General features: G+C 31.2%; 2 protein-coding genes across 2 annotated transcripts; one reads left to right on the top strand and one right to left on the bottom strand.

Moving 5' to 3' along the window:
• The first annotated feature begins 2,923 nt into the window (after positions 1-2,923).
• On the top strand, positions 2,924-4,392 carry LOC102589845 (blue copper protein-like). Its single transcript, XM_006363243.2, has 2 exons — positions 2,924-3,202; positions 3,798-4,392. Exons 1-2 carry the CDS (start codon positions 3,046-3,048, stop codon positions 4,187-4,189), a joined length of 549 nt encoding a protein of 182 aa, XP_006363305.1. The 5' UTR covers positions 2,924-3,045; the 3' UTR covers positions 4,190-4,392.
• A 1,468-nt stretch (positions 4,393-5,860) lies between these two features.
• On the bottom strand, positions 5,861-6,605 carry LOC102589511 (classical arabinogalactan protein 5). Its single transcript, XM_006363242.2, has one exon. It carries the CDS (start codon positions 6,487-6,489, stop codon positions 6,094-6,096), a length of 396 nt encoding a protein of 131 aa, XP_006363304.1. The 5' UTR covers positions 6,490-6,605; the 3' UTR covers positions 5,861-6,093.
• Between the last annotated feature and the right edge of the window lie 6,103 nt (positions 6,606-12,708).

Genomic DNA, 12,708 nt, shown 5'->3' with positions numbered 1-12,708 from the left:
GTAAATTTTTGAGTGTGGGACAACCTTTTAAGTTTTGACATTGATGAATCTACAAGGTAACATATAGGTTCACGTGAATTTAGTCTTTCTGCTCAGACATTGTATACATATTAAGAAATCTACTAAATTTCTCCATAAATACTACTATGTGATTGGAAACTCGGTTATTTTTATACATTAACTTGAGATTATTATACGAATTCATAAACTTTAAATCACGAGTCCGCGTCTGTGTTTTGAAGTAACTTTTTGCCAAAAGTTAGAGTTTAAGATCTGTTAAAGAAGGTACTCATCAAAAAGGAAACCCACTAAGAATAAGAGTGATGTTGAAGTGCTACCAAAATTTCAGGTGAGATGTAACATTTGACGAGATGCCATTTCTATAATTAGCCAAACCTCCGAATCCCATGTCAGAAACCTCTTCTTTTTGGTTAATATTTTCTATCTTTACTAAAACCAGAAAATTTGGATGCCTCATATTTGTTACCCGTATTGGAGTTTCGATTTTATTTCATACTCAGTGCTCGAATACGAGACCTCATTGGCAAATGATCAAATTGGCAATTAGGACAGCTAAAAAGGAGCAGGCGCAGGTGGGGAGCAGTTGGCCCGACCCTCGGGACCCTAACAAACCCAACAAAATTAGTTTCTAATTCTCTCAAAGACCCGTTTGTCCATGGATTTTTGTTTTAAAATTTTGAAATAATATTTGGAAGTCATTTTTTAAATATAAATAGATGTTTGTTTTAATCAATTTGAACCACTATTTCAACTTCAAACTCCATACTTGAAATATGAAATTCAAAATTTGAGAGACAAGTTTTACGAGTTTTATCAAGTTTTCATTCACAAAACTTCAATCTTAACTCCCAAATACGTTTTTTCAACTAAACCTCAATTTATAGAAATGTAATGTTGAATTTGACTACTCGATCCCAAATAAGTTGGTATCATCAACGTGTGATTCAAATGAAATATAATTTGAAGGAGAAATAAAGCAAAAACCTCACCTTAAGAAATGATCATTAAAGGAGAATTAATTGACTTTGAGAATGATTCCAAAGATAACAATATTGAATTTGACATCTAAATTGTTGTTAGATCGTCTCACTCGGTCGTTTTATGAGTCCCCACTATCGTAATTTTTGTGCTGCTCCTATATCACCTTGTACACGTGGCTTCGTCATATTCATAAATATAATTTGAATCATAATATCACAAGTTAGAATTTAAATCCTCCGAATTGCAACTTTAAGATCAGTGAACTTTCTTTTCCTTATTTTGTTTTAATAACTGTGAGAAATTTTGATTTCAAGTTGTGATCTAAAATTGCATCTTCAAACGCAGAAAATAGTTGATATGCAAAAAAAAAGCATGCGAATTTCTATAATCAGAAAATATGAACGGAAGAAGCAAAAATAAAATAAAATGACGACACACCAACAAGGTTGTGACGGGGTCTGGGGTTAGAGTTCCCTTGGAATGGAATTTGCCTTTATCAGAAAATTTTATCTATTAGGACTTTTCAATGCGAATTTGAATTTGGTCGAACTCCAATATAAATACTATGCACCAATTTTTTTTTATAAAAAAAATGATGACACTTTAATTGAGGTCGGCATGTGGCGGGACCCCCTAGTCACCTTTACACCAATTGTTAGGTGAATATTTTGCAAGTTTATACGAGAAAGACTATCCCTCATCCCTAAACAGAGGGTCAATTTTTCTTTTCTTTTTTATATTTGAAAGAAGTCTATTTATAATCATTTTTAAAAATAAATAAATGTGTGGGTTTTTTTTTTCCTTTTTTTTTTCGGGTGGTGGGGCTGGGGGACGACCTTAACATGTCTTTGGTTTTTCTACGAAATTCTTTCGAATTAATATATAAGACTATATATAGTTTCACTTTATTCTAGCTAATTATGAGACCAATCTAATATATATTATCTCGAATCTTTTTATCTATATATCATTACTCCTAACATAAAGAGAGTCCATATATACTTTATATATGCAATTCCCCCAAGTTGTTCGAAAAGTGATCTTCCTACTCCCAAAAAGAACCTCTCAAAATAATATATATATATATGAAAGTTTGATCGAACATTTATAGTAATTATCAAAATTTTATTTTATTTTTTTAATTCATTGCGTTTAGTTGTATAAAAGTTTGATCTAACATGCTATAGTAATTGGAAAATTTTGATGAATCATACATTTATTCTTTTCATATGATCGTGGGGGGTGGGGTGGGGGTGTATGAAAGTTTGAGTGAACATACTACAGTAATTAGCAAATTTTGATGACTCATACGTTTATTCTTTTCATATGATCGTGACTCTTTTTTATTTTTTTTATTCATGGCATTGAAACTTTAGACCGAGGAGGGTATGAAAGTTTGATCGAACATGCTACAGTAATTGGCAAATTTTGATGACTAATACATTTATTCTTTTCATATGATCGTGACTCTTTTTTATTTTTTTTATTCATGGCATTGAGACTTTAGATCAAAGGAGGTTATGAAAGCTTGATCAAATATGCTACCGTAATTAAGCAAATTTTGATCACTCATATTTATTCTTTTCATATGATAGCGCTGGGACTTTAGGGGGGGAGGGGGCGTTTGTAAATTAGTACTAATTAGAAATTAGTGAAAATGGTCAAACATATATTTGATTCTACATGACTTGTTCTCTACGCATTTCACATCATGTAATATAATGTTTCAACCTCATGTTTTTCATCAGGCAAACAAGAATATCTTAACTAACATAATTCATTTCACCAACCTAATTCTTCAAGGCTAGAAAACAAAGAGATAAAAGTGACCACTTTTTCAAGGCATTAGGTATAATGTATGTCAAACTGAAATTATGTGACATCTCCTTTACAACTATATATGCACCCCTTTACAAAAATATTAAGTGACCTACTCCATTTCCTTTTCAATGCATTCTACTATATAAGAAAATCAAATCAAAGGCATTCTTCACTCAAAATTAAGAATACCAACTCTCTATCTTTTAGATTCATAAAAAAAAAATGGGAAAATTTTTGGGTGTAATTTTTTTGTTCATGTGTTGTGTTGTTCCAAGTTTGGCCAAAGTTTATACTGTTGGAGACTCATCTGGATGGGGACTTGGTGTGGATTATACCACTTGGGCTAGTGGAACAACATTGAATGTTGGTGATTCACTTGGTAAGTTTTCTCCCCCATATATACACATTTTTTTTAAAAAAAAATGACTTAGCAAATCAAGAAATTATCTTTACATATGAAAATATCAAGTAACGCACTCCCTTTATTCTGATTTATGTGACATCATATATATGAAATGTTAATAAAAAAAAAGTTGATAAAATTTAAGAAAGAATTTTTTTAACTTTTGATTTAAAACAAAGCTTAGATATACTATTAGAAATTTTCCATTTTCAGATGGCCTATTCGTCCATACGTGGTTGAAAATCTTCTAGGGGAACGTTACATTTTTGCCGGATACCGTTCAAAAGCTATAGATTATCTCGTAAAGATAAAATGAAAAATTTAAAGTTATACAATTAAGTTGCTTCTAAATATAGAAAGATATTATTCTTTCTGCTACAATATGACATATAAGTTCTAAAAAGAAAAAGTATGTCACATACATTGAGACAAAGAGAAAAACGAGTGTAGTATATACACTAATAGGGTAAAAGAATTTTACGTAATCTGTGTAATTTAATAAAAACTACTTTTACGCGTGTATAGAAATTAAACTCGTAATAGTAAATAATACTTTATTTTATTTTTGCAGCTTTCAACTATCCAAGTGGTCACACGGTGGACGAAGTAAGTTCTAGTGACTATGCTTCATGCACTACCGGTAATTCCATAACGTCCGACAGTAGCGGCGCCACCACTATCCCTCTCAAAACCGCCGGTACTCATTACTTCATTTGCGGCGTAATGGGCCATTGCGGCGGTGGCATGAAGCTCGCCGTTACCGTAGCAGCAGCCGGAGGCGGTGGTGGTTCTACCACACCGTCACCGGACACCACCACACCATCAACCGGCACCACCACACCAACATCCGGCACCACCACCCCTACTACTGCACATCCATCTGCATCAGTAATTTTGTCACCATTTATTCCTTTGTTAATTTCCGGTGTGGTTGCAATATTTAGTTATTTTGTTACTATTTAATAAGCTTAGCCAGGATAGAGGCAGTGCCACGTTGTGACCATTTTTTTTCCCTTGTTACTTTGTTGATTTTATTTATGTTTACTGCTTTTTCTATTTGCTTTGCTCTTTGTAAGTGGTTGGGTTGATACATGTCTTGTTTTCACTTGTGATTTATTGGCATGTCATGATGACTCTTTTGGTAAAGTAGTCCCTTGTTTCATTTACTTGTTGCCTCATATTAAAAATAGATGTTTTTACTTGTTCGTTTTAGCATATATCAAACCAGTACGTTATGCTAATGTGTTTTGGATGATCAACATCTCAAGGTCATAAATCGATGTGCACATTGAACTATCCATATGGCTGATAGACCTCATAACTCAGGCACAACGAGGCAATAATAAGAGAATTTTATTATATTTTTTCATATTACTTTAGTATTAAATACGTAATAGTAGTCAAATTTAAAGAATCATTCATAAGATTAGTTTAATAAATTACAGTTTTAGTTGAAACTTTCGTAAGGATTGTGTTAGGTCAATAAGAGTCAAATAATATGAAATGAAGGGAGTACTTGATGCATGATTATGATTATGATTTTTGAAGGTCCGTCAAAACAACATGTTTACATGATCTAATCAAGTCAAAATTCAATTCATTTGGGATGGGTTGGGTCTTGGTGAGCCACCACAAATTAAGTCCACTTCATAGTTCTAAGCCCAAGATTGTATTATATTGATCCAATATCCAAGCCATGTATCAAGAGACATAACATGCCTAGTAAAATCCAAGCCCAAAGATTGTGTCTCTTAGTCAAAATGAAGGCCCATTGAACATGTATATAAACAAGGAAAAATAAATTTTAGTCCCATCAAATACGGCATTATGGCATATGAAAATTGTATTGTTACGATATTTAAGCTACCAATCAAATAAAGAAAACTTTGTTTGCAACAAATTAAAATGTTTTTAGTACTTATCTATGGAGTGGAGATAAATATTTGTTACTTTCTAGTTTTCTGGTACTTATTCTGGAGTAATAAAGTTATTTTTAAGAAAATATTTTCCAACTGCGTGCATACACAACACACCCTAAGTATTTGATATTTTCACGTCTCAAATTACAACTAAACGTGCAATTACCCTTCACTAATTGGTACAACGAAAATCAATCAAATATTTTGCATCTCAAGACTAAAAATTCATCAATTATGAAGGGAATTTGGACTTATAAACATACACGGTACTTCACTGTTTATTGTAACTACTACTTTAGTTTCAGTATTTATCTTTACACTACTACAAATTGTTTAGTTTTGATGGGGAAAAAAAACTTTAAATCTCAAATAATTAAAGTTAGAGGGACCAGTAATGTCTCATCCGCCGTACTTGATGGTCTGTCATTTGGCAGAAACAAAACAAAATGGAAATAATCATATCACTAAAGAACTAAGCTTTACTTACTCCTAGGTATTTGTATAACGTGATTCCGACTTAATCGGCCCCCAGAAGCACATGCCGCACTATAACCGAAAGAAGTTGCTTCTACATACAGCTGTCAAACCACGTGTCTACCTAGCAATTTCCTACTGCTTTCTTTTTCATTAATTTTCATTAAGTTTAGATAGTTGATTAACCCAGTTAAATAAATTTATTTATGATAATGGAACGTAAACATCATAGTGCACCATGAATAAACAAAGAATGCATAACAAGTAATAACAATGGTGATGATAATAAACAATAACCATAGTAAAAATCAAATCAATAGCATGTACGTAATCGTCACCATCACCCAAAGGTAAAAGTAAAAGAAGAGCAAAACGAATAATAAACATCAACGAGTAAGATGAACTAAAAATAAAAATCCTAAAATCATAAACATCTCTCTCTGGCAAATCCCAAATGCAAGTATCTCCTCAGATCTAAAACATCAAAGACGCAGCGAAGATCGCTACAACGGCAGATCCAGCAACAGCGACTCTGTTCAAGGATGCAGCATTTGGAGAAGCAGTTGGAGAACCGCTTGGAGTAGCACCGATGGACGGAGCAAGAGCACCGCCGGCGGAAGGAGCAGACGCCGGAGTGTCAGGGGTTGGTGGAGCTGGTGGAGATGAAACTGGAGAATCAGAAGGTGAACTAGCAGCAGGAGATACTGAAGGAGCAGATACTGGTGTAACAACAGGAGTTGGAGGTTTTGCTACCGGCACCGGAGATGGTTTTGGTGAAGCTACCGGAGAAGCTCCCGGAGCTTGAGCAAAAGCAGATCCGGTGACCAAAGCGAACATGAAAGCAACGACGATAATGTTCGAGTAAGCCATTTTCTTCCCTTTCTCTCTCTAGAACTTTTCGGTATATATTGTGATTTTTTTTGTAGAGAGAGAAAGTGTATGTATTTTGGTAGAAGAAGAGTTGTAGAGACGATGAACACCGCCACAGGGAATGGAGTATATATAGGAGGGAAATGAAAACAAATTAAAATGAAAATGTTCACGTCTTTTGTTTCCGTGTGAAGAAATCAGGAGCGTACACGTGTATAATTAGATGATCGAACAGATGAAGAGTTGCGAAACACTAAGGACCGTTTGATCAATTAATTATTCGCATCAATTATGGTTACCGTTTATGATTGGCACGTTCTAAGGTGGAATTAAAAACTTTGTTTTTGTGTTGCCCACCTGGTTGGTAGGACCTCACAACGTTAGTGTGCTAATAATAGTCAACAGCTAATTAAAATTACTTGAAGATTAATATTTCTCTCTAGTATCAATATGTACAAGTGTGGATTAATATGCGAGGATGTTACACATCGTATTAGAGTAGAGTAGATGAAATGAAAGTTTGTATTGTATGGATTGTGGGATAATTGTACTATCACATTCTAAATGTAAGTTTTAGAAAGTGGCGTTTAAACAAGCAATATATTGAATGAGGCGTAGTGTTGATTGGTCAATAATTCGTATGTTGAAAAGATAAAAATAGCAATAATGAAGATATTGAAACGAACGTGTGGACATATTAGGTTAGATAGAACTAGCTAGGAGCAAATATATGCGGGTACGGTGGAAGTAGTGTTCGTGCATGGTGGATAAGATGAAAGAGGCGAGACTAAGGTAATTCGAACATGTAAAACAATGATGGACGGGCACCATAGTGAAGAGGTGTGACAAATTGGCTATAGTATAGGTGTAAAAAGAGATAAAAATAGCCTGAAAAAATATTAAGAAAAGATAATTAAACAGGATATAAAACATCTTGTAGACCACAGCTTAAACTCAGACCCTAGATAGAAATTGAACTCATAATAGTAAATGTTTTTTTTAAGTGTGTCAAAAGGCAAAACCACTAAATAACATGGACGAAGGGAGAATTGTTTGCTGGTTATTAGCATAAACTTTACATAAAAGTTGATTAAGCATTTTAGAATTCGAAGATAGTCAAGAGTAGGAGAGGCTTTGAGATAAGCTTTCCCAGAAAATAAAATTGTGAGCGTGAATTGTATCTGAGGGCGTTTCCTATTGGCTATTATCAATGAAATGACTAAAAATTATGAAATTTTAAATTTGAATTTCTCAAAATTTATTTTTATTTGTTTAAGTTTTGATAGGCAATGTTACTTGTTTTCATTTTCTCCAAGTCTTGATAAATAATATTACTTGATATTTTTATATGTTGGTGGGATATAGCATAATACCTGTAAAATCAATTGAAGCATGTATGAGTTGGCTTGAATCGAATACAATGATTATTAAAAAAAAAAAAAGAGGTGGGTGGTTCTTGCTCCCTCCATCCATTTTTATAAAAATAATTGTCCAATAATATTTGTTCAGTTTAGAAAATTAAGAGATAATTTATTTATTTTTGATCTATTTTATTGATATTATTAAAGACTATTCAATATCTAATACATTTCTTAGAACATTAAAATTTGATGATATTATTTATTATTTTTTAGAATGTATGTCAAAAGTGGACAACTACGGTTGAGTTGGAATAGGAAACATAGTCATTATGAACTGCCGCAATCATGAAGAATAATTGCTCACAAAAATCACAAACCAGATGGCCAAGAAGCCAAAAAAAAAAAACGTAAACGAAAAAAAGTTCATTTGTGTTACAAAATTCGACTAATAAAAATGATTATGTCCAACTTTTACAATTATTAATAGTTTAAATTTGTAATTAACGTCTAGATTATAACTTTAAATGATATTTTAGTAACATATATTTTGTGTCAGTCAGAATCAGAGAGCGAACCTTTTTGGAAAACAAGACAGGCTAAGGGACAGCTGTAATTAATGGGATAAGAGTAAAGGAAAAGAAAATATTAAAGTACAAAGTCGTAAACTGTGTAAGCACACTATAATTTGTAAACTGGCCCTAGAACGTGCAGCTCCTTTCCCATCTCAGATTCTTTTTTTTCGAATAAACGGTTTGATTTTGATTTTCTTATACGCTATGGATAAATCGTTCTCTAACAAAGGGAATTTTGTACTTAGAGGGATTCAAAATTAAAATATTTGATTAAGAATGAAGAAGTACTTATCATTCAAGAAAGTTTTGATATGGTGTAATAAATAAGTCGAAGTTACACAAGAAAGTTTTTTTTTTATTCCTTTCACACACCACAAGAAATATTTTGTTTTGACTGTTGTTTGTCCTTCCAAAAAATAATCCAAGGAGAAGTAATTTGCACGACACATTAATACACGAAATTAGAGACGTGGTTCCAAAAACCCAAATTCAATGTGATTTACCAAGTTTCCTCTGTTTGGTCAACAACGTCGTATTCCGCGTAGGATCCAACAATTAAAAAAAAAAAAAACGTGTTTTGTTTTCATTTCTTGTCTTGTGGTTAATCACAATTCACAATACACAACAAATAATGTTTGCTTTAAAGGGAGAATACCCTACGCATCTCCAGAAAACGGTTACTCTTCATCACCAGAAATCGTACTCCTGCTTCTCAAATTATTTGTCGTTTTTTTTTTTATATGCCTCTTAAGAAAATATGTTATTCATTCCAAAATAATACTAGTCACTTTAACTTTTCGAGGGTCAAATTTTAACTAACTTTCAAAGCTAAATTTGATATATTTAAAAACAGTACTATAAATTGTAATTTTTTTTATATTAATACAATGAAAAAATATATCTTAAAATATTTATGGAAATGTTCTTGCTTTGTCTGCTAATAGTGTTTTATATAGCAAACACAAGAAAAATTGGTGTGTAAATAAAATGACCAGAAAGTTTAATCTTTTAACTCTTTTTTTGTTGGCTATTCGAAATATATTATTTTGTTCTGAATGGTTGAAACTTCTAATTAAAAATGGAAAAATCGGACCAGTTCACCATACTCTTTGTGGTGAGTGAGTTTATGATACCCTGCTACATTTTCTTTAACTTGTAAGGTAACTTAAATCACCCTTCAAGATAAAGATATATAGAGTAAAGGTTGTTTTTCTGAATTTGTAAAGCCACATTATTGCTATACAACTAGACAAAATTTAGAAAGGATATATTTATTGCACGTTTTACCCGATGGACTGATTTTTAATTTCTTTTTATATAAATAAATTGATTTTTAATTTTTCCCCTTTAGCAACTAAACTTATATTCAATGAGATATAGTTTTTAAAAAAATTAAAATTACGTCGATGGATACAATTTATAAAATATTATAATACAAAAATATAAATTTATATCTCAAAAAAGTTATTTGTCACGAAGGGCAAAAGTGCAAATCACATTTTATTTGGTCCTAATTACTAAAAGGTACGAGATGGACACCAAAATTAATGGAAGTGAATCTAAAAGTGTGTGTAAAATTTTTACTTCCTTCGTTCGCTTTGATTTATTTATTATATCAAAATACCTTTTCATTTTTATTTAACATTTTTTTGCATATTAAGAGAGAAACAGGTATTTTTTATGTTTTATTTTTCAAGATTCAAAACTACACAACAATTCATATGAATTGATGGTAAAATATTTATTATAGATATCAAAATTTTGTGGGACTCTACAAAACAAACTCAATTTCCATTAGACTTCTTAGATGCTATTATAACATATACCCTAGCTAGTACATGCTTATATAAAAGGATAATATATTCTCTTTGCGGAGACATCTTGAAATTAATTTCATAAATTTAAAAGAGATCAAAATGTGACAGAACTCTTCTTGACAACCAAATATGTCAGGAAGATCCACAAATTTTTTTCATGTAAATTAAATAAATTTTAAGTAGGTCCATATCACGAAAAATCTCATGATAAAAGAATAAAAAAATCAAGGGATAAAGAGATTTGTGCCCACATTGTTCTATCAATAAAATTATATTTCTTCATATTTTATTTATAGTTGCAATTTATATTCTATCACTTTAAAAATTATTGAAAACATTCATATTAATTATTGTTCCTTAAGAAATATACAAACCGTAAAGTACAAAATAAATATGTATAAGTAAAAATGTTGGAAGTAGATTACAAAAACTAGTATTAAATTGTGTAAGGAATAATCAGCGCTTCAATTTCAAGGAAATTAGACACCATTTTGAACAGATCAAAATATAAAACAAACAGTTAAATCAAACAACCAAAAGAAAAGAATTTGCCATTGTTTTGATATATACATGAACTTTTGGATCTCTTTTGACATAAGAAAAGATATTAATATAGTAATTATAAAGGAGTTCGAAAATTTATCTTACGTAACAAGTTCAACTTCTATGTGACATTAGTATATATTTTAATCCTCATTGATGATTTTTTTGGTTCTGTTACTCTCCAGTATTGCGATAAATAGAATGAGATAAACACTACGTTAAGGATTTGTCTAATCATAGGAATTTGCAGGACAAGTTCTTTTATATTGGTACTCCTCAACTATTTTGTCGTATAATATTAATTATCCATCGATATAAATGTATTGATCTAACTCTGTTCACTAAAACTTAGTTGTTAGGTCGCATTTTTGGTTGTTTTGAAGGATAAGTTAATTTTTAGTGCATGACACCAAGAGTACTTCTTTTTGCAAGTAAAAGACACTTGTAATGAAAGCATAAAATTGCCACTAAGAGAAATTACTTGGTTCTTTTGGCATGAGCCTTAAAAGGATATTTGATTAATCTCTATTTACAAAAAATAATGACATAACCGGCTTTGACCACAAATGTTCTAAATAATGACATTTATTTCTTGATACAGACCCATGGCATTAATATTATAATCTTAATTATCTTAACGTGTGGGATATAAAGTTACCTAAAATTATTGTCCATCAAAGTCAAATGTACAACAGATCATAGTACCAACTCATGAATGCTCTAGTTACCTAGCTAGTACTACCTCAACGTTTGAATATTTCTCTAAGGTATAATACGTAAATATATTTTTTAATTTGATTTTAATTGATATTTATGTTTTTTTATTTTGGATATATACAAGTAAACATGATTTAAACTTGTATAAAACTGAACAAATCGTTCTACATGGGTCCTACATGATAATTTTATGTCCTACGTGGTGTCTTATGTGTATTATATCATGTAGGACAAGTGTGTCTAATAATCTAATTTTATATAAATTTAAATGTCTACTTTTGCACATTCAAAATTGAAGGACTTAAATATCTGTTAAAGCCAAGTTATATTTCCCGCGTGTTCTGGATGTCTATTTATTCACGATAAAAAAAAAGGAAAAATAATACCAAGAGTATATTAACTTTATTTTTGGGGAAATGCATAAGTACCCCCAGCCTATGCCCAAAATTCCTGAGACACACCTAACATTTATTAAGGTCCTATTATCCTTCGAACTTATTTTATATATAATTTTCTACCCCTTTTCGGCCTACGTGACACTATCCTTGAAAAAATTGTCAACACGCGCTGGGCCCACAAGATAGTATCACGTAGGCCGAAAAGGAATAGAAAATTATATATAAAATAAGTTCGAAGGATAATAGGACCTTAATAAATGTTAGGTGTGTCTCAGGAATTTTGGGCATAAGCTAGGGGTACTTATGCATTTTCCCCTTTATTTTTCAACCAAACTTGTGTGTACGTGACATGTCCTCGACTTTACCTTAACATAAAAGGTTCTAAAATACCATGGAAGCTTTTAATTTTCGCAAAAATATGTGCCGTGTATCACTAAAATAAACTTTAGTACTAATTGTAACAATATACTCCCTCCGTTCATATTTACTTATATTTATATTTGATTTGACACACTATTTAAGAAGTAGTAAATAAAACAGTAATTTTACTACTATATCAACCCTAATTATTACTACAAGTCATCTTATGTTGGGAATGAATTGGAAATAATTAAAACGCATTAATAATAAGGATATAATTAGGTATAAAATTATAAATTATCTCTTGATTTTTTAAATTAGATTGACAAATAAAAATGAATATCTAATTTTAATATAATGGACAAGTAAAAATAGACCGAGCCACATAGAGGTAGTATATATATAGGCAAGGTTCATCTTTTACATGGTTCATAGTATATAGTTAGAAATG

The sequence above is a fragment of the Solanum tuberosum genome, unplaced genomic scaffold (assembly GCF_000226075.1).
Source record: "Solanum tuberosum cultivar DM 1-3 516 R44 unplaced genomic scaffold, SolTub_3.0 scf00404, whole genome shotgun sequence".
Lineage (NCBI taxonomy): Eukaryota > Viridiplantae > Streptophyta > Magnoliopsida > Solanales > Solanaceae > Solanum > Solanum tuberosum.
This window is presented reverse-complemented; position numbering and strand designations above follow the sequence as displayed.